The sequence below is a fragment of the Erythrolamprus reginae genome, chromosome 1 (genome assembly GCF_031021105.1).
Source record: "Erythrolamprus reginae isolate rEryReg1 chromosome 1, rEryReg1.hap1, whole genome shotgun sequence".
Lineage (NCBI taxonomy): Eukaryota > Metazoa > Chordata > Lepidosauria > Squamata > Dipsadidae > Erythrolamprus > Erythrolamprus reginae.
The window spans coordinates 321,637,389-321,660,231 of record NC_091950.1 but is presented as its reverse complement, the minus strand read 5'-3'; the positions used below and the strand labels follow the sequence as shown (position 1 = coordinate 321,660,231).

The window sequence follows — 22,843 nt, the reverse complement described above, 5'->3', positions numbered from 1 at the left end:
TGGAAACTATCCCTGGTTGGAAGGAAATTATTTTGAGAGAATTCCTCCCTCTATTGCTAACCTCCATGAACTAATCTTTGGCAGAAGATAGAATACAAACAATGGTCGAAGATCTCAGAAATTCCTATTGCAGTCCCCCGATGGTTAGGATGCAGATGTGAACATGTTAACTACTTCTCTTAATGGATTTTGGTTGCTGAAAGCTAAAGCAAGGATACCCCATTGTTTATTCAGTTTAGTATGGTTCATTGAGCCATTCTACATAGGATATTGAATATTGATATATTGGTGGATCAATGTGTTCTCTCTCCATTTCATGAAATAAGGCGCTTACTTGTTCGGTCTCTTCTTCATCATCAGCGTCAGTCTGATCTGTAACATCTGTGAGAATATTATCCTCCTGGCCACTGCTATAAGCTACTTCATTTGAATCTAGCCTTTGGCAATTCAGAGAACGATTCTTCCTGGGACTGAGGAATAACTCAGCCTGAGATAGCAAGGCTCCTTCAGTACTCATCCGCTAGAGATAGAGAGGGGGGAAAAATACAGATTTAAGTATTTCTTATTCTGTAATATGCAGTACACTTTTTATACAGCCTACCAGAGTATCCAGAGCAGCTCACAATACTCTTCATCTCTATGTTACTTTGCTATTAAAATCATGCTCTTTTAAAAGCAATTTTTCTTGTCTTTATTTTTTACATGACTTTTAAAAGAATGATTCCATGATTCCGCCTGCTGTGTTCCTTGGTCTTTATATTTTCCCTTCAGCATATTGCTCAAAGATTGGGGTGGCCTTTGAAATCCTCCAATCCTGCTTTAAAAATATGTCTTGCATATTATGGTGTGCTCTGCATATGTACACTGTCTTTTTATCATTTCTCATATATTCTCATGCAGAGTTTTATTTTAGCTTGGAATATTTGTATTATAATCCCTCTTGATCTCTATGTTATGTCCTCTGCTGTTTTTGCACACAATAATCCTCTTCATTTTAATATTTGATTGTTTTCTCCTATTCCTGGTCTCTGCAACATGGTAATTAAAATATGTACATTAAAATGTTGTTTGTTTTGATGTACTTCAAAACAGCAAAAATGGGTAAAGCTACTAGATAGAAATTTTAAATTTAAGAGCATAGACAGATGATAGACAGACTGACTGACAGAGGTAGTCCTTGACTTACAACAATTCTTTAGTGAGTGTTCAAAGTTATAACAATACTGAAAAAAGTGACTTATGACTGTTTTTCACACTTAAGACCGATGCAGCATCCCGGGGGCCACGTGATTAAAATTCAAATGCTTGGCAACTGACTCCATTTATAATGGTTGCAGTGCCCAGCGTCATGTGATCACCTATTGCTACCCACTGACAAAGTCAATGGGGAAGCCAGAAGTACTTAACAACCATGTAACTAACTTAACAACTGCAGTGATTCACTTAAGAACTGTGGTAAGAAAAATTATAAATGGGACAAAATTCACTTAACAAATGTCTAATTTAGCAACAGAAATTTTGGGCTTTGTTGTGGTTGTAAGCAGTGTTCCCTCTAATTTTTTTTTTGGGGGGGGCGGAAAAGTATAGTGTCTCAGCGGCAGTCCCTTCGGGACTGGGCGGGACAGAAATAATAAATAAATAAACAAACAAACAAATAAAAAACCCACCCTGTTTTGCCTCAGAATTTCAAAATAAAATACTGTACTGTGTGTCTATAACAGTGAGCTCATAATAGGGCAACTCTATCAATATCAAAATGCCACTTAAATAGTTGAGCTAGTTTCAAACTAGATTTTGATTGTCTTTCTCTCTTCCTTACTCCCATTCTTTTTCATTCTCTTTTCCTTCCTCTCTTTTTTCTATCTGTTTCTCTCTCTTCCTCTCTTCCTCTCTCTCTCTCCTTCCCTCTCACTCTTTCCCTCTCGGCTTCTGGGCAGGTTTGGAAAACTCTGAGTTGATGATGATTTTTAAGTGAGCGATTGCTCACTGCTCAGCTTAGAGGGAACTATGGTTGTAAGTTGAGGACTACCTTTCAATATCATGGGTAATATTCAAGATCTGTTTTTTTTAAACCTGACAGCTCCTTGAACAAACAACAAGTTTACCTTTTGCAAATTTGGGTCCATTTCTGAAATGATTAAAAAACAAACGTTAAGTATCACATTGTAACTTGCATTTATAGTAATTTTTACTATACTGCTTTATCTAGGGAGAATCAAAAGAAATTTAAGAATGCTTAAATTTATGTTATGGTGTAGGATGGCAAAGATATTTTAGAAAGCATTTCTTCCCTGTGGAAAAACTACTCAGCTGCTTAGATAATTGAATAGAATGTATTCATTGCAGGAAAAAAATGCTTCAGGAACAGCTAATAGGTAGCATAGTACTGTAGAGATTTTAATGCCCAACTGAATTAAAAGGGTTAAAATAAATAAATAAAATAAATAAATAAATGAGAAATCTTCCTCTTAATAAGGCAACTCTGTGTTTTCTTGTCTTTCTTCATTTAGAGGAGGAAGTACAGTGATCCCTCGAGTATCGCGAGGGTTATGTTCCAAAACCTCTCGCGATAATCGATTTTTCGTGATATAGTGGTGCGGAAGTAAAAACACCATCTGCGCATGCGCGCCATTTTTTCCATGGCCGTGCATGCACAGATGGTGGAGCCGGGGAGCGATGAAAGTGCGGAAGCCGACAAAGATTGCTTTGAATGTCGGCTGCCCTCGCCGCTCCCGCCCGCCCACCTCTCGCCGTTCGCCCGCCCGCCCGATCCACCCCTCTCACCGGCTTTCGGACACGGGTCCTCCTGCAGCAGCGCTGCCGAGCAGATCAGCTGCTGGGCGGCTGAAGAAACCTTCCCTGGGTCTTCCCCGCCGCCCACGCAAAGGAGAAACCCCAATTTTCGGCTCCTCGCTGCTGCCCGCCCGCCGCTCACCCCGCCCCGCCCGCCGCCCGCCGCTTGAGAGCAAGAGGGGGAGAGATAGAGAAAGAGAGAGAAGGAAAGAAAGAGATGAGAGAGGGAGGAAGAGAGTGTGAGAGAGGAAGAAGAGAGAGAAAGAGAGAGAGAAAGAAAGATGAGAAAGGAAGGAAGAGAGTGACGTCATCGGGTGGGAAAAACCGTGGTATAGCAAAAAAAACCGTGGAGTATTTTTTAATTAATATTTTTTGAAAAATCGTGGTGTAGCCTTTTCGCGAAGATCAAAATCGCAAAAATCGAGGGATCACTGTAATGCAATTCAAGGCTACGCAGTGTGGAGACACTAATTCAAAACCAGCCTGCAACTCTTTAAAGCAGCCCCATTTTTAAAATAGAAGTATAATCCAATTAAAGTAAAAACAGAAGTTTAATTACAGCAAAGTGCAGTCTCATATGGCAGTTGAAGCAGTGTAAATGATGCCTTCAATCCACATGTGCAAATCTACCTTTACTTCAGTCATATTTGTAAGGATTTGTGAGAGTATGCCATCTATAGAATCACTTTCGCCATTTAATGCTTGCAAACTCAGGGGCTAGACATGTTTTTCTGCTCATTTGAGAAGTTGCTATTCTTCAGAACTTTGTACTATTTGTGATACACATCTTCATTAAGACTCAATGTTACTTCCTATATAAATGCTATACAAGTTAATTATATGGATAATTAAGTGAAATGTGCTTAAATATGCACTGTAACTAAAGTATATCTTGTATTTTAATATTATGTTACTTACCACTTGATTTTGTGATTTTATGAACTCTGGAAGAAGGCTCTGTGTGGGAAACATGTATTGATTAATATTTTTATTTTTTTTAATGTAAGAATGTTTTTACGTATTATTATTTAAATTTATATGCCCCTTATACATTCAGCTACATTAAGCTTTTATCACTACCAAGTTGAAATTACAAAGGTTCCTGGGAATGGAATTCCTAGATCTTGATGTGGCTGCTGAAACCAAACTACCTCAACAGATACAACTCTACCTGAAAAATCAGGGAATCTATTTTCAAGAAGAAATCCCTGCACTAAGAAGGGAATCTTCATGGTTGGAAATTTAAAAGACTTATTAAACAATGGACTCCTTCAGTTAGATAGATAAATAATTAAACACTTTATATTTCAATGTCATTTAACTGCATTGCAGAGAAACTTACCATGCTTTGAAAATGTGAGGTTTATTAATGCAAGACTGACAAGCAGTGTTAATGATAACTTGCTTTTATTCCTTGGTCATTAAAGGAAATGTCATAGGATAGGGACCATTTGGCCTATAGATATTCTATCATCCTAGAATAGGGGTATCAAATTGGTGGCCCATGGGCTGGATACATCATGTTTAGGCCACACCCACTCCAACTCCGCGAAGGGGGAAAATGTCACGATGCGTCATGTGACAGCAGCATGATGCCAAGAGCTTGACACCTGTGTCCTAGACCTAGAGCATCAAAGCCCTTCTAATATCTCAGATGAACACCTGCAAGTGCTGTTCCATCTCAGCTGCAGCCCGAGAGAGAAGTTGTTAAGTGACTAAGGTAGCCAAAACCAAGTATCCACACATCCGGAGTTAATATCTGCAGTGGAAACACCACCACAGGCACTTAATGGTTTGTTGGGGGGACTGGCCAAGCTGGGGGAGGAGTCAAGCAGAGAATTAGTCTGGACTCTTTACATAGGCACAAGAAGGCAAGATCCAGCCCGCTTTGGTTGTCATTGAACCTTATCTAGTCTGGCCCAAATCACCAGTCTGGGAAGATTCCTCTGAAACTGACATGAGAAATAAAATAACTAATTGATACCTTGGTGTATGAACCTGATTATTTGAGCCTGACTCCAATACTTAAAACCCTTGTCATTAAAAGAGTCACACAACCCAATCAAACCATACATAAATCGTAAAAACTAGGGGGTATATCAAATTTTCCCATGCCTGGCGACATAGATGGGTTTTCAACAACTTGCAAAAGGCGAGGAGGGTGGGGGCAGTTCTAATCTTTGGGGGGAGTTGATTCCAGAGGACCAGGGCTGCCACAGAGAAGGCTCTTCCCCTGGGTCCCACCAGACAGCATTGCTTAGTCAACGGGACCCGGAGAAGGCGAACTCTGTGGGACCTAATTGGCCGCTGGGATTCGTGCAACAGAAGACGGTCCTGAAGGTTAACATCTTTTTACCGTAATATGACCAGTAAGGATATGTGAATTCTTTAAAGTTCATTCCTCCTGTGGCTCACATTACAATTTTCATATTTCTTTTTATTTTCAATCTTAAATCTGTATCTTATTCATATGAAATTTGAAACTGTTTCCTCTTAATTCCATTCTAATTGTAAATCTAAGCACACCTAAAACAAAATTTATTACCTGATTTCCTTCTCATCCTTTGTGGAGTAATGCCCTCTTTAGAGTTACTTGAAGCTTTCATTTCTTCTGGGCTGTAATGGAACCCTGGGTGATCTATTTTAAAAAAAATGATTTTGAAAGAAATGCTTTATTATAAGGTTCAGCCACAAATACATGATCTGCCACAATGAAGTAAAATCAGAAAATAGGATTCATGCTGAGATTTATATAGATACATGTAACTAAAGGCAGAAATAACAACACATCAGAATCGGATTCGCTTGTCCCTTTCAAGAAAAGCCTTTAATTTTCTTTCTTAAAATAATAATAATTCTCAAGAGAAGACCCAATCATTTTAGGCAAGTTTCACAGCTCTTGATAAAGTAAGCATCCTGAAGTCATTCTCATGTAGCCTTACAGATGATTGGCAGGTTATAATAAAAAATGGATTGAACATCAAAATAACAGTATCACATAATATTTTTGATAATCTAACATGCTAATGGATGCAAACAAGCCACATCATGGCCCAACTCTTTCTACACACACAGAGAGAGAGAGAGAGGGAGAGAGAGAGAATTATGCAACAAAGTGGAAAATAGATCGTAGACACATCAATACAAGAATACCAAAAATATTATTTAAAAGGGTCTTCAGTAAATTTAATCTACAGGGAAAAGTAAATTGGGTTAAGAATATCTGTAATCTGTCCTTATTTCTCAGGAAGCACAATGTGTCTAAACTATATTTTGTGCAAAAAAATTACTGCTCTCCATAGGTATAGAGACAGATAATATGCACCCATCCACCGAGAATCTTTTATTGTATATAAGAGGAAGTTAAAAAGAAAGCCGCCCTGAGTCTGCAGAGAGGGGCAGCATACAAATCTAATAAATAAAAAAATAAATAAAAAAATAAATAAAAAATAAAAAAAATATGCTAACAGGCATTTGAAGTTCATGTAAAATATCTGCTTGTGGGAGTTTTGTGATGCTACATGGGCAGCTAAACAACTTGCAGGCCTACACTGCAAACAGAATACCTACAAAAGTCACATTGTCTGGAAACAGGATGAGCCACTTATCATTTGTAAGTTTGCATAATAGCAACATTTTAAGGGAGATGTACACGAGTCTCACATAGTTATTCAACAGACCTTACCCAGCCCCCAGAAACCTAGTGACAGCTAGCATCAACTATGTTGATTAACTATCTTCATCTTTCAATATTTATTTCTCAGCTTTAGGAATAGCAACGCTACTTTAATTATTTAAACAAGACATACTTACAAACTGCATCCATTTCAAGAATTGCTTGCTTGGCCTGAAAAAGAAATATTGGATATTAATTATTTATTTGATTTATACCATGCCTTCCCTGTTCTCGCAGGTTTTCAAAGCTATTAACAAAATTTGAAATTGTGATAGAGATATTGAATTGAAAGATCAATTAGCAAAAATTGAATTATCACAAGATTGTTAAGGGATAATGACAATCCAGTTTAAATCCCTACCCAGTTATGATACAATAATGTGATAACTTTTAAGATTGATTAGATCACATTGCATTTTTGGTCTAGGAGGAAAAGCAGAATATAATCATAATATAAATTTCTGACTCTGATAAACCATAGATTAACCTTGACAAATATGTATGCCCCAACACAGTGTTCAATAAACTAATATGTAATTTAGAGCTATGCTTTTAGTCATAAGGGTTGTAATCCCTTTTTGCTCCTTCCCTGCACCTCAAACGCTTCATTCATGACTATTTTCCGATCAATCAGTCTTATTTGTGAACTATAGTAAAAAAAAATATAAAAAACGACCTAGAAAGACATTGCTGTCAAGGAGAGCAGAATTTCTCTCTCAATCTCATCCAATGGTTTTCCAGCAACTGCTTCTTCATGCATGGACATATATAAACATTCTTAACTAGGATCTGGACTGGAAATCTCACACTTATGTTACTGTACTATCTGAATAAATCTTCTCTATTAATGTTATTCTTAATCCTACAACAGGATATAGTTGATTGATAAATGGAGTCGTATAACCAGCCAAACCTGCATTTTGCTTTATCCTGTGTGTGTGTATAAAATAAAAAACATGTTGATGGGAAAAATGAATTCTACGTTGTTTTTACACTGCAAGATTGTATATAAACAAATCTGCAAGATTAAGGGAGCACTTCAGCTATTGCCCACTAGGTGTAGCAAGTGTACAACCTCAAATGAAAAAACCAACCTATCACCACGGCAACTTCATAAAAACCCTTTATTATTTTCTGTACAAAATATTATCTCACTCCAAAATTATACGCTAACATTTGGTTTATGAAAATGATGGCATGTACCAGGTATGGGTGGTCCTTTAAATACCGTAAACTCAGTCATCTCACAACCAACAAACTAGTGGATAGTCAGAAATGATAGACTTTATAGTTTATTATTATCTGGAGAAGCTGAGCAATTTATTTATTTTTATTTATTAAATTTATATTTAATTTTAAATTTGAGGTATTAAGAAGTAAAATACATTTTTAAAAATACAGTTGCTTTCAAAATACCATAGTTTCCATATAGACAAGCAATGGCGAACCTATGGCACGGATGCCAAAGGTGTCATGAGGATCCATATCTGCCAGCCCGCAAACCGTTGCCCTAGCTCAGTTCCAGCACGCATGTGCACGCTGGCCAGCTGATTTTTGGCTCATATGGAGGCTCTGGGAAGGCCTTTTTAGAGGGCCTCCGGGAGGATGGGGGAAGGCGTTTTTGCCCACCCCAGGTTCCAGGGAATCCTCTGGAACCTGAGGAGGGTGAAAAACGGGCCTACCAGGCCCACTAGAAATTGAGAAATGGGCTGTTTCTGGCCTCCAGAGGGCCTCCGGGTTGGCAGGGGAGGCAATTTTCACCCTCCCCAGGCACTGAATAATGGGCATGGGCACTCACACAGTCACAATAGAGTGTGCACATGTGCTTTTGGCACCTGAGGGAAAAAAGGTTCGCCATCAGTCGTAGACCATACAAGTCTTACAGTTGTACAGCATGCACATAAGTATATCTAATTATGAATTCATTTTTCTAATACATGTTTTGGCATCATTATTAATTTCATCTCTATTGTTTCAGAGCCATGGTAGTGCAGTGGTTAGAATGTAGTATTGCAGGGCTAACTCACTGCTCACTCCAGGAGTTCGATTCTGAACCATTCAAGGTTGAATTGGCCTTCTATCCTTCCGAGGTCAGTAAAATGAGGTCAGGTTGTTGGGATCAATATGCTGATTCTGTAAACTGCTTAGAGAAGGTTATAAAGCACTATGAAGTGGAATATAAGTTTAACTGCTATTGCTATTGATATTCAGTGCCTCCTCATTGTGTCCTAGGAAATGCCATTTGTCAGAGAACAAATGTGACAACATCTGGGTCAATATATTTGAGGTGCACAAATAAACATTCTGTGTTGATTCAATTCTGAGTCCTGCTCATGAAATTCAAATGCGCAGCCTGTACCATCACCTATCTAATACGATCATTCCTTCTGAAAAGAAGTTGAGGATTAGAATAAGATTTAGAAAGATTAAGATACATTGTGATAGCCTGCATCAAATCTGGGTGAAAAACATCAGCAAAAAAGCAGATGCCCTTTTTAAAACAAGTTGAAGGGCCTCCGATATGGAAAAGTAGTAAATATATCCAAAGTTCTTTAATCAATATGCCGATGGATCAATTCAACAACTGGAAAAAAATGACTTTCAGGGAAAAGAAATGGAATCATATCCTAGTTCAGCTAAGAATTTATCAACTTATCCTTTCTTCCATCCTTAAAAAAGGATTAATTTAAAAATGTAATAATGAAGATAGGGTTACTACAAAAGTGTGTGTGTGTGTGTGTGTGTGTGTGTGTGTAACTGGTAAGAAATAGAAACATGTCTCTTTCCCTCTCCAGATTTTGGACAACTCAGTCATTTCAGATTTTGTTGTATGCAGTGTAGAATTTATACTTAAATCACTTTAAATCACTCTTTCATTTCCTGGAATATATCCTTCCAAGACCTGTACACCTTCCACTTGGCTTAGTAAAAACTTATTCTTCTTGTTTGTTACCAGAGAGCATTTTTCCATTATAGAAAAGCAAGATAAAAATACTAAAAAACTAAATAATATGACATGGACAAGCTTCCAAGGATTGCTTGGTGTATGTATTGCCAAAGAAAAGACTCTAGGCTATTTAAGTATTATAGGCCTAGAGACAGACCTCTTCAGTGAATATGCTGCTTCTTATGTCTCAGTATTGCTTGGCTGAAATAGCAGCAGTAAAGTAAACAGAAGTTAAAGCCAAATGAAAGATAGGAGAATAGAATACAAATTGGTGAAAAAAGAGAGGAGATTTTCTTCTTCTGGAGACAGAAAGCTTCCGGGGAAAGCTTTGGGTAGTTTTGTAGGAAAAATATTATTACTGGTTCAGTACAGAATAAATCTACAACTATTCAAACTGCATTCACTTCGCAGTATGTTTAGTGAGTGAAAAACAGTCTGCATTTCATCCAGAATTGCAAAAATAGATTGGTAATGAAAAGATGGTCCTTGGAAGACCACTACTGGCACGCAGAACAGTAGAGAAATATAGACACCTCTGAATATGACAGGGAAACACACTCCCAATTGAAACAGCTGAGGGGCGGCATACAAATCTAAATAATAAATAAATAAATAAATAAATAAATAAATAAATAAATAAAATACTGACCTAGATGAATTAATACCTACTTCATTTTTATTCTTTCCATCTCAATATATCCTTGGAAATAAATTGTACTAAGAGGGTCTAGAGAGATCTATTAGCAAAGAAGGGACCAAATCGTAAGCTACTTAAAACCCACCTCTGCCGCCAGGCATGGGGGAATTGAGATACCCTTTCCCCCTAGGCCTTCACAATTTTATGCATGGTATGTCTGTATGTATGTTTGGTTTTTTATTATAATGGGTTTTAATTGTTTTTAGTATTGGATTATTGTTATACGCTGTCTTATTATTGCTGTTAGCCGCCCCGAGTCTCCGGAGAGGGACGGCATACAAATCCAATGAATGAATGAACGAACAAACGAACAAACGAATGAACGAATAAATAAATAAATAAGTCTGGGGTGACGGGTGAAGGCAACGAGTTTGAAAATGGTCCAGTTTAGACCGTCAACAACAATGTGAAAATGCAGAAAATGTTCCCCAGTGCATTAGGTGGAAGGGGAGTGAGATTTTAGCTCAAAAAATAATCAAGTACTTCTTTCTAAGTCCCTCCCAGTCACATGACACCGAGAAAAATACAGGTAGCCCACCCTGTTCTTCCCATTGCATTCAAATGCACAACAATGTAACACAGATCCACTATCTTTCCTTCACTATTTCAGATGCTTGCTATGATAACAAGTAGAAAAGAGATTGAAAAGAAATCATGCTCTCCATCCTATCCCTGTCCTGTTCTCTGTAAATATTTTAATAATATATTTTGCTCATCATAAATTAGGTAGAGCAATTATCATAATAAAGTAATAGAATAATATTTTGAAAGGCAAAACTGAAGTGACCTGATCCAAAGGAATATTAAATTGATGCTAAATTTTTTTGGAACTATATGTAATGACATGGCTGTACAGATGTTTCTTCAAGAGAAAAATGAAAAGCTTTCTGTTCCATTCCCAGAATGGTGGATCAATGATTGAGGCAAGCCAGGCTTCTCTGCTAACAGTTTTCTTTATTTCATAGAAATAGGTAACAGGTTGCCAATACATGACAGCTAAACACATGCGCACTCTCAGCTGATGGCAACGAATAAGTCCTGTTTGACAGCTCCTTATATAGTGAACTGTCAAACAGGTAGCCAATCAGAAGGCATCATGCACCCTATGTAGAGAGTGGACCTGAGTAAAAACTCAAGGACATAACACTTCTTTTTTAAAAAATGATAAAAAGGTTTTACCTTAGCTGGAATTTTAGCAGGATGGTTTTCTAGAATTAATCTTTTCAAATGAAGAATCCAAAGGCGTTTATCTTGCTGTGATTTTGCCTATTTCAAAAGGACAAGACAGTTAGAAAAAAATATAGTTCTTGAAATACCAGAAGGAAAAAAATTGATAAAAGATATCGGAATGCGGAAAAGAGCTAACTTCAAATTGAAAAGCTGGCTCTTTTTCAAAAAACGATTAGAATTTTCTTGTTTGTCAAAACTAAAGCACAGTGTACAACCACAAAGTTACACAATGTTCACCATCTACCACAATACTAGTTTGAAAATACATCCATATTTTTCTATCTCTGATAAAAATGGATTCAGCTAAGTGGTAACCTGCAAACAATCAATGCTGGTGTCAGAAAGTTGTACAGGATGGGCTCTAATTAATAAATTGGATGAGAGATCGACGAACAGTCTCAGGATTGCAAACTGGACAGATAAATTTAAAATACATGCAGAAAAAAAGGCAATGACAAACCATCTCTCCATATAATTGCAGAGAAATTTGATTTTTACCTTGCCTTTTATTATAAAACCTAAACTTTATACATTAAAGTAGAATCACATATTTCTCTCCAAAAGAAAGGAAAAAGGAAAAAAAGAATCTAGATAATAAAAAATAGGAACTACATGTAGGTATAAAGAATTAAATCTATGACTTTAACTATAGTGCTGCTTCATAGAATATGTAATTATGAAAAATTCAGATTTAATATTATATTTAATGAATATTTAATTATTTATTAATATATTCCGTCTACAGTGATTTTAAAATACCTGAACAGTATGCTGCATCTTGGGATTTTTATAATGGAAGACGCTGAAGCTAAGAGGTTCTTTCGGTATTACTTCTACCAGCATAAGATTGCCGCACTATAACAAAAACAAAAACCATCAGTTCCAAGAGATGCAGAAGGAAAAAAATCTGATAGACTCTTTTTTTTAATGTTAATTAAATTGTGGAATGTTTAGAAATGTACCAAGTTGGCCAGATGGGGAAAAAAAGAGGCCAGGCAAAGGTAAGAAGCAAACCATTAAAAGCAAAGAAAACTGATAAGCAGAGCAACTGTGGAGGGTTTTGATAACAACTAATTGTTCAGAGTTATTCTGAGAAAGGTTCAGAAAAAAAAGCAATAAAGGAAAAACAAAGAATTAAAAGGATGAAGTCAGAACCAGGAAAGGGGGAAAGGAAACAGCAAATGATTTTTAAAAGCTGAAGGACTGACTAAACAATAGATCTCATTCTTAAACAGACTCTATCCTTATACATATGTCAGAATGATTTTAAAAAAAATAAATAGATAAGGACAATTATTTTTATTTATTGCTGTGTTTAAATTGGTTCTATGTTTACACTATAGGGAACTTGTATTTTTTGTCTCTGCTGAAAACTTACAAAAGAGAAGGAAAAGGAAAAGAAAACCAAGAAACTCTAATAAAGAAACAATAAGGTTTAGTGAAATATCCCACTTCCACTCCCTTGTAGGATACACACCCAATACTCCCTTAATCTTTCCCCAACTGCCATACCAAGATATGAGCCTTGTAAGTAAATGTCTCCTCTCTCTTCTTTGTAATAAGCAGCAGCTTATCAAAGAGAAACAAGGTGCGTTCATTTTTGGCTCTCTGGATGCGAAAGGTTCCTTCTAGCACCAATTCTCCATAGCTCGCAAGGTCTGGGCCTTTCCAGTTTGTAAGTAAGCTTTGTATTTCCTGAAAGAGAGGGCAGGGTGCAGCACATTAAAAACAGACTGCGCTAGAATCTCTTAAAATAATTATTTTCTAATCTAAACGTTTAGAGTTTGTTCTGATTTAATCCTTGTTTAGCAATAGTTCAGTGGTAGTTAAGACCAATTTGCAAAGTTCTGGCTGGCACAGCTTTCCCACAGTCACATGATTTTATTTATTAATTGGATTTGTATGCCGCCCCTCTCCAGGGACTCAATGGAGAAGCTGTCAGGAAATAAAAAATTGCACTTATGTGAAGTCCTCTTTTAACAACCCGCACAATCTTTACTGGACTGCTGGAACTGCCATCTCTAAGTGGCACAATCACGTTCTTAATGTGATTGTGCCACTTAGAGATGTCAGTTCCAGCAATCCAGTAAGGATTGTGCAGGTTGTTAAAAGAAGACTTCACATAAGTGCAATTTTTTATGACTATATTGCTTAGTGACAAACGTTCTGGTCCCAATTATTGTCATTAACTGAGGGTCATGTGTAATTATTAAGACCCCCAAAACAGTGCACAAAACAGGAATAATTAAACTTTGGGCTCTGTTCGAGGAGATATTTTCTACAGTCTATTGTTGAAGCAACATTTCTATACAATTGTCATTCCAGCTTTGAAGAAACTTATATGACTAAATCAAATTCATGTTAAATATTGCTTTGGAAATGGTTCAGCAAGTGAGCATTTTTATGTTCGAAATGCTAAAAACAATAATCTTTTCAATGTGTCAAACATTTGTCAAAAGCATATGAAACAAAACCCCAACAAAAGGCAGAATATATATGCTCAAAAAAATAAAGGGAACACTCAAATACATTCTAGATCTGAATGAATGAAATATTTTCATTGAATACTTTGTTCTGTACAAAGTTGAATATGCACAACAGTATGTGAAATTGATTGTCATTCAGTGTTGCTTCCTAAGTGGACAGTTTGATTTCAAGGAAGTTTGGTTTACTTGGAGTTATATTGTGTTGTTTAAGTGTTCCTTTTTTTTTTTTTGAGCAGTGTAGTTGATGAAGGATGCATTTTAACTCACCTGTAATCTAATGGCATGTTCATGCTTCCTCTTCATATCATTGATGTGCCATGCCACTCTCTGCATTGTATCGATGGCATCTAACACAACATCATAACCTTCAGTGTCCTTGTCAAGATGGTTTTCTATCTCCTGTTAAGAATCAATTGAAGAGTGCGTTGTTTATAACACTTAAACATCTGAAAAAAAGATCTCTCTCTCTCCGACTTCTACGCTGCCCAATCCAGAAGGATTGACTGAGAAATGCAATTAATACTCTGTATTTTCAAGTTCAAGTTGTAGTATCCTGAAGATTTCAACTCTAACAGTGTAGTAGACTATATAAAAAAGATTCCTTAGCTCCAGTTCCTGACTAGAAATCATTTGAAGGGTATAACCCATTTCTCTCAAGCCTTTCTTCCTCTCCATATTTCTCCTGGTTTGATATTCTTTAAGTGGGACTGTATGGTTTTATATTGAAGATATAAATAGAAAAGTGGAGCTGCTGAAATGAAGGTGTTCTTTGATAGGTCAGGAAGAAACCGATGATATTGCAACCTATGAAAGATAGGAATGGTTGTTTTGTACCCCTTTGTAATCCTAAATAATTGTATCAAAATATTCTTGGCCAGACTAGACTATATAGGAGTGTCTATGTGTGTCTATGATCAGTGTGTTCAAACAGTAAAACCCACAATATATTGGGACCTGAGAATTATTTCTTTCTTCGAACTTTCTGGCCTAATTCCTATTTTCCACCAAAATCAAAACAGAATCTTGAATACACAGGAATTAAGTAACAAGCGATTGCAATTTTGTCACATGTAAATTTAATCTCTTATCATTGAGCCTGTTTAGAATGAACATTGGGATCTTCTGAGGGAACTGACAACCATGAAACTACTACAAATAATTACAGTTGCTAGATAAGAGGTAGCTTAGTTGGCTGGGAAAATATTATAATTATCTGTTGGGTAGGCTCAAAAAGTGCTTAAACACAATAATGTTCCCTTTGATATCAGTGATCTTAGCGAGACACAACAAGCATGCCAGCTTATGTAAAGTATGTGCAACGTGTGACTGCCAAGCTGAACACAGATCAATAGACAATTTTATGTGAGAAATATCCTTGTTACACAATCCTTGGTGGGAAGCATCAAGGAGGAGGTTATTTTGCCCTCAGTTAACTGCTCTTCACAGATAATAGGTTGTGTTTTAATTCGTAAATCCTTTAATAATGTACAGACATGCCTTAGAGTATTTTCAGGTCAAGGGCACCAACTAGCATTTGAATTGTTGAGCCAAGATATGTTGCAGAAAATGGGTGGAACCTAAACAAAATATCATTTGTTTTTAATTTAATTAATATTTAAATAGTTATACACCCTTAATTCTTATTAGTTTATTTCAATCTTTCTGAGTTAAAAGTAGCAGTCTGGAGACAGTATTATAAGGAAATGCATTTGGCCTTGGCTAGTTATCACTTCATCACTCAGCGGCATTATACTGACAGCTGCCTGGATCGTATTTATGGACATTTATGGACACATTATGAATCAGTCATTTAATATTTGGATGCAGTTTTCTTGCATATAAATCCCTGCTATGAAACTTTAGTGGGATAATTACATTGAGAATTAGGCATGGCAGATATTGGAAACATATATTCCAAATTTATATGTCCGGGTTTTGAATTATACTTAATTTCTTAATAGGAAGCATACGATAAAATAATTAAAAATAAGCCCAGATTTTTGAAAAAATTTAAATGGTAAACTGAAGGGGTAATTAATATACAGTGTTCCCTCAATTTTCGCGGGTTCGAACTTCACAAAAAGTCTATACCACAGTTTTTCAAATACAGTAGAACCTCGACATACGAGTTTAATTCGTTCCGGACCTGGGCTCGTAAGTCGATCAACTTGTATCTCGAACGACTTTTCCCCATAGGAATTAATGTAAATAATTTTAATTGGTTCCAGCCCTCAAAAAACTCACAAAGTTAGTCTAAATTATGCAGAAAGACATGTTTTTAATGAAGAAATGTACATGTACATATAAATGAATAATAAAGTTTCTTAGACTTAACTTGTAAACTTTCTTAAACTTTTAAATTTACATATGTACACAGTAGCCTAATCATCTGTTTTTGCCTTTTTGGCTGCACTTTCACTTGGAGCAGCTCTTTTCATAAGAAATTTATCCAATGACATCTGCTTTTGTCTGCTTTTCAAAATGTTGCGAAAGTGAGTCAATGAGGTGTCATTGAAAAGTGCTGCTGAACGATTCGTGGCTACTTTCTCTGGGTGATTTTTTTCGATGAAACTAACAACGCTCTCCCACTGCGCTAGCATCGCTTTTATTTCACTGGTAGGAATGACTTCCTGTGGTTCCTGTACCTCTTCCTCACTGCTGCTCATCTCTTGGGTCATCTCCGTCTGTTGCATCTCATGGAGCACCTTCAGGTCCTCTGTAGAGAGCGGTTCTTCATGCTCTTCGACAAGCTCATTGATGTCACCCTCGTCTACCTCCAGACCCATACACTTACCGAGTGACACAATCTCCTCCAACGGGGTGTCAGTCTCGGTGACGTCCTCGGTCTCGCCCTTGGGCTCAGCAGAGTCCCTTGGTGCAACAGCAGCAGGCCACAACTTCTTCCATGCCAAGTTCAAGTTTCGCCTTGACACTTCTTGCCAGGCAAGGTCAATGATGCTAAGGCAAGAAACGATATTAAAATGATCCTTCCAAAACTCACGCAGTGTCAAGTTGGTGTTCTCTGTTACGTCAAAACATCGCCGGAACAGATGCTTCGTGTACAGCCTCTTGAAGTTAGCTATGACCTGCTGATCCATTGGTTGCAGGATTGAAGTCGTGTTGGGCGGGAGGAAGAAAACCTTTACAAACTGAAATTCTTGAAGGATGTCCTCTTGAAGAGTGGGTGGGTGGCCTGGAGCATTGTCGAGCAGCAGTAAGGCATGTAGGGGGAGTTTATTAGTCAAAAGATATTTCTTCACCGTAGGACCAAAAACAAGATTTACCCAGTCCACGAAGAACTGCCTCGTTACCCATGCCCTTGCATTGGAGCGCCACATGACATGGAGTTTTTCCTTTAGGATTTTGTGCGTCTTGAACGCGCGAGGATTCTCAGAATGGTACACGAGAAGTGGCTTTACTTTACAGTCACCCGACGCATTTGCACACAATGCAAGGGTTAGACGGTCCTTCATGGGCTTATGTCCTGGCATGCACTTTTCCTTGGCAGTAATGAAAGTCCTACGGGGCATTTTCTTCCAAAACAGCCCAGTCTCATCACAGTTAAATATCTGTTGAGAGACATAGCCTTCTTTTTCAACCAGGCTAGCAAAACGCATAACAAACTCCTCCGCTGCCTTGATGTCTGCACTCGCTGCCTCCCCATGCCTAACTACTGAGTGAATGCCACTTCTTTTTCTGAACCTGTCAAACCACCCATGACTTGCCTTGAACTCATCTGGATCTCCCAACGAGGATGGTTCATTTTTCTTTAGGTCAGAGAATATCGCACGAGCCTTCTCGCTGATGATCGCCTCTGTTATTGTATCTCCGGCCAGCTCCTTTTCTTTTATCCAAAGTAACAATAACCTCTCCATCTCTTCATGAACAGACATCCTAAGTTGAGAAACTATCGTCGCACCTTTTGCTGCTTTAACACCTTTAAGGATGTCCTTCTGCTTCAGGATTGTACAAATGGTGGACGTACTGCGTTTGAACATCCTCGCAAGTTCAATAACACGAGTCCCTTTATCATGCAAATTAATTATCTCCTGCTTCGCTTCTATGGATATCATCATCATCTTCTTCTTCTCAGCGGCCTTTGCACTACTGGACATTTTTTTGGGAGCCATGCACAAAAGTCTATACAGTACTCGCTCTAAACACCGACACCACCGAGACGAGACTTTTTTTCGCGCCGAGAAAACCGGAAGCCAACTAGAGCGGAAGTTCGGCTCGTATCCCGAATTTGAGCTCGGGTGTCGAACAGAAATTTCGCTCTCGTCGCGGCTCGTATTTCGGAATACTCGCATGTGGAGCAGCTCGTATGTCGATGTTCTACTGTATATTAATTAAAAATACTTTTGCGGGTTTTTTCCGTATACCATGGTTTTTCCCACCTGATGACGTCATATGTCATCATCAAACTTTTGTCTGCCTTTAATAATTTTTTTAAAAATAAACTTTAATAAATAAACATGGTAATAATCTAAATGGTTGCTAAGGGAATGGGAAATTGCAATTTAGGGGCTTAAAGTGTTAAGGAAAGGCTTGTGATACTGTTCATAGCCAAAAATAGTGTATTTACTTCTGCATCTCTCCTTCGCGGAAATTCGACTTTGGCGGGCGGTCTCGGAACGTATCCCCCGCGAAAATCGAGGGAACACTGTATCTGCCAAAAACATTGTTCTTTGAATGCATACTCACATGCTTTAAGGCAGAGAAATACACATTTACCCTATATCAGTGATGGCAAACCTATGGCACGGGCGAGCCTCTGGGGTGATGGGGGAGGGTGTTATTACCCTCTCTCAGCTCCAGGGAAGGCTTTGGAGCCTGGGGAGAGCAAAACATGAGCCTACTGGGCCCACCAGAAGTTGGGAAACAGGCCGTTTCTGGCCTCCAGGGGGTTGGGGAAGCTGTTTTCACCCTCCCCAGGCATTGAATTATGGGTGTGGGCACTCATGCATGAGCAATAGCATGAGTGCACACTTTTCCGGCACCCGAGGGAAAAAAGGTTCACCATCACTGCCCTATATGTTACCATTTACAATAATTTTTCAATGACAATCTCCCAAGCTACTGCAAAAAAACAGGATGGAATACTATGCAAGCAACTAAAATAATAGTAGTGTACTGAAAATATTTGTTTACTCTTTTATTTCAGGAGTTCTCAGATGTTGTGTGGAACTCTTTGTACAAGGCTTAGGAGACTGTAAACATGCCAGTAACTCAGCATGAGCTGAGGTTACAAACATTGTGAGTAAATGACGCGGACCACACTGGGCCTTTCAGAAAATTCAGGCAACAGGGGGTAAAAGTGGAAGTGAGCAGTACAAATTCAGCACGTTATAGATCAGGGTTTGTTTTCTTTCTGTGTGAAATGAAAGTGGTCAATTTAGAGACAGTTCTTTAAAAGTATAGATGTGTAAACTTAGCCTTTCTAGGTTGAATAGAGCATAGACAAAGGTTTGTTGACAAAGCATTTTACTTACATGCAAAAGTAAATGATATTTCAGTATTCTTTGAACAGGCTTTAAAAGATAGGATCCCAAAGGAAGAGAATGTTGCAAAGCTTCTTGTCTTTCTCTGAAAAACTTGACTAGGGACTTGTTCCTCATGCATTCGGTGAGTACAGCCACTGACCTGTAAAGCATACAAACACAGCTTTCAGAACATTGTTAACCTGTTAAGTATGCAGAAAACTACCAATTCATTGGAAATGTTTGCTTTTTTGCTATTCAGTCTGACAGTTCAGCAATTTATAAGCTACGTGGATTTGGGACAGTCGACATACAGTATCCGAACAAGGGCTTTCTTCTCCTAAATTTGTTTTCTGTTTAGAATGGATTTTGAAGGAAAAAAGTTATTATATTTGCTTTTTATGAGAAGAATTATTAGATTCCAGCATATCTTTGCTGAATCGCCTCAGGGAAAATCACCACCCCATTCTAATTCTTCTCTCTTTTGGGGAAAATAAGGCAGAAATCTCTTTTTTAAAAGTCTGTAAAAGCAAATCAATACAAGAATCTTAACTCCCCCCCCCTCCTTTTTATGTGCCTCACAAAAACACTGTCTATCATCTTCTGTACAGAAGCTTAATTCATACTTGTTGAAGGATGGGGAAATTAGGAAGACATTTTAAAGATGGAAACACCCATACAATTATAAGATATTGACCTAAGAAGCCACCATAGTTGAATCAAACAATATCTAACATAAATGCTACTTTAAAGACTCATCCTATTTGCCACAATACATTCTTATCATTCATCATTCAGTTATTTGTTTACTTACTTATCCACTCATTAAATTTATATAACCAACCAACCACCACATATACCTGACTCTCGGTGGCCCAGAGTGAACACAACAAAAAATTAAAACATATATAAAGACACATAATTACAAAATTTATTAAAAACAAATTAAAATAAATTAGCTATTAACTAGAGAGCATAAAATGCAGGTGAATGCCAAGCAACAGCTTATCAACAATTGTGTCAAATCTTAGAAAATAACCCCACAGATATTTCATTATTATTCTATTTACTAAGTATGTCAACCGTGTCTAACTTCTTGTACTCAAAACAATGGCTTAGCATATTTGTATGTTCAGACATCATTGTGAAAAGGAGCATCCATCTTCTCTACAATTCCCACCCCCCATAGTTTCCATATATTTTATGAGATTAATTTGTGATCATTTCAAATTTTAAGCAACGTAAAAAGGTAACATTCATTTGGCTTCTTCAGGACTTTGAATTTCAATGTTAAAAAGGTATATTCATGAGACCATAAATGTTTCGCCTCTCTGCCCCCTCCTGGAACCAAGGATAGCTTTTCTAAGCATTCTGCAGCAGCTATAGAAGGAAAAATGTGAAAGCACAGACCAATGTTAAATATGAAGATCCCTGCACCTGTTTACCTTCAGTTCCAAAGTGCTCTACAGCAGCGGTCACCAACTAGTGGTCTGCAGACCACTGATTGCGAGAAAATTTTGGTGGTCCACAGAAACATTATTTGCATTTTTTATATTTCATTAAATCAGGGATGCTCAAACTACAGCCCCTGGGACAGATACGTGCAATGAATGTTTGTGTTGCTGCAAAGAGTCTCCCACTTTGGGGTCTTTTTGTGTGGGTTGGAAGGGGACAGAAATTCCGACTTGTTGTTTACTTTAATCTCCTGGTGTGGGGGCTTTGGATGAAGGCTGGAGGGACGTGCTGCTGGTGGCGAAGAGCCGGAGGCCCTTGTTCCAGTGGGACTGCATCATAGCCTGGAACTGTTTGACCATCTCAGCTCGCTGAGACTCCAGGTGCCGATATCTGTCCTTGCACTCCCGCTGGTATTCCCTTTGCTTGGAAAACCTATGCTCATAGTCCTTAATGAGGTGCTTCTGCTGAGCCTCTTGATCAGATCCAATTTGAACTGAACTGTTCTGCCAACTCTTTCTTGTGATGGCTGCTTATCTCCAACAACTGCTTCCTGTTGGGGCCTTAAAGAGCCCACGCGGGGAGGCCAACAGTGGCTATGAGGGGAGGGGTGAGTAGAGGCTGGCAAGGTACCCTTCAATTATGAGTGACCACGCCCACCCAGTCATATGACCACCTAGCCACACCCACCCAGCCAGTCATTAGGCAGATCATATTAGTGGTCCCCGGGATTTAAAAGGTTGGTGACTCCTGCTCTACAGCCCTAACAAATATTACCTTTTGAAAATATACAATGGGAAACAGAGTGATATAGACACAGATCTACCCACAGGCACACACACACACACACACACACACACACACACACACACAAATTGCTCCTACCTTGGATAATTGGTACAATACTGTGTATATATGTGGAAATCTTCACTCTGTACATAAACAAATGGAAAGGTTTATTTAGAACCTGGAAACATCTATTTGCTAGAAAGTCCACAGAAAAATAAGATAACATGACTAACTAGATTTAACTTGAACTAACCAGAAATCAATCAGCAATGAGCACAGAAGGCAGTACACTGACACAATAAAATGATATTGGCCAGTCCCAGAAATTATGTATGTTTTCAAAGCCAGTCCAATCCATTCTGTCTCAAAATGAGTGACTGAAGGCCTTCACCCACCCCCCAAGAGTTAAAAAGGCAGATGAGAGATGACTTTCAGCCACAAATAAAATTCCACCAACTGATCAGATTATTTTTTTTTAAATTGTGAAAAGTACCTCTCACCACCATAAGGATCATATCATTTAGACTAAAGTATCTTTTATAAATCATGTTTTAAATTACATCCTTGCAATTTGAAGAAAAATCCATCAGGAAGGAAAACCACAAACAATTTTATTTAATTTTTAGGTAACAATTAAATTATATTAACTTAAAATTTTATTTAAGAATTTTATGTAAAATATATAGATGATCATTATTTCTGTATAGATTCTCTTAAATCAATTCCTTTAAAATCCTCAGGTTAATTAACACTAGCGCACCTAAATATCTTCTCTTGGTACAATTATTTTATGTATTCTAGTGTAGCTAATATGCATTAACAGAAAGATTGCAATGTTCATGACAACCGAGATAGAATTTGCATTCGTGGTTGCAACCGAGAAAGGTGCTACCAAGGGTTGTTGACTTTACCCTTGTTCATGTGTGGCTGTAGATGTGTTTTAATGGCCAAAATTACTTTAAATTGTGTAAACTGGTCAAAACTGATTGGGGAGCAGCAGCCATACAGAAGGATAAACATTCATGGAGCATTTCTCTGTGTGAAACAATATCTGAGTGTGTATAGCATACCTATCTTTTTTTGCATAGTGTTTCACAGTTAATAAAAACATTCTATTCAGCTGAAAAAGCTGTCTTAATCTATGACTCACCTAATAATTTAAAAACATTCCATGTAGCCACTGCTGATATTTTATCTTTGGGTTTAAACTTCAAATTCATGTAGCTGCCCCCATTGGCATGAGCCATAATAAGCTTACACCACAGTCTACATATATGCTTTGAACTAATAACT

At 37.7% G+C, this 22,843-nt stretch overlaps 1 protein-coding gene across 4 annotated transcripts in view; it reads right to left on the bottom strand.

The window, feature by feature from the left end:
• PLEKHG1 (pleckstrin homology and RhoGEF domain containing G1) overlaps positions 1–22,843 on the bottom strand; it is a 133,596-nt gene that overhangs the window by 13,258 nt on the left and 97,495 nt on the right. For all 4 annotated transcript variants that reach the window (XM_070733702.1, XM_070733703.1, XM_070733705.1 and 1 more), the window contains 11 exons: positions 21,647–21,693; positions 19,322–19,472; positions 14,097–14,228; positions 12,856–13,038; positions 12,103–12,198; positions 11,293–11,379; positions 6,607–6,640; positions 5,339–5,431; positions 3,712–3,750; positions 2,106–2,128; positions 335–520 (listed from right to left, as the gene is read on the bottom strand). In XM_070733702.1, the coding sequence (XP_070589803.1) occupies positions 335–520; positions 2,106–2,128; positions 3,712–3,750; positions 5,339–5,431; positions 6,607–6,640; positions 11,293–11,379; positions 12,103–12,198; positions 12,856–13,038; positions 14,097–14,228; positions 19,322–19,472; positions 21,647–21,693 (1,071 nt within the window). The remainder of the gene's footprint in view (positions 1–334; positions 521–2,105; positions 2,129–3,711; positions 3,751–5,338; positions 5,432–6,606; positions 6,641–11,292; positions 11,380–12,102; positions 12,199–12,855; positions 13,039–14,096; positions 14,229–19,321; positions 19,473–21,646; positions 21,694–22,843) is intronic.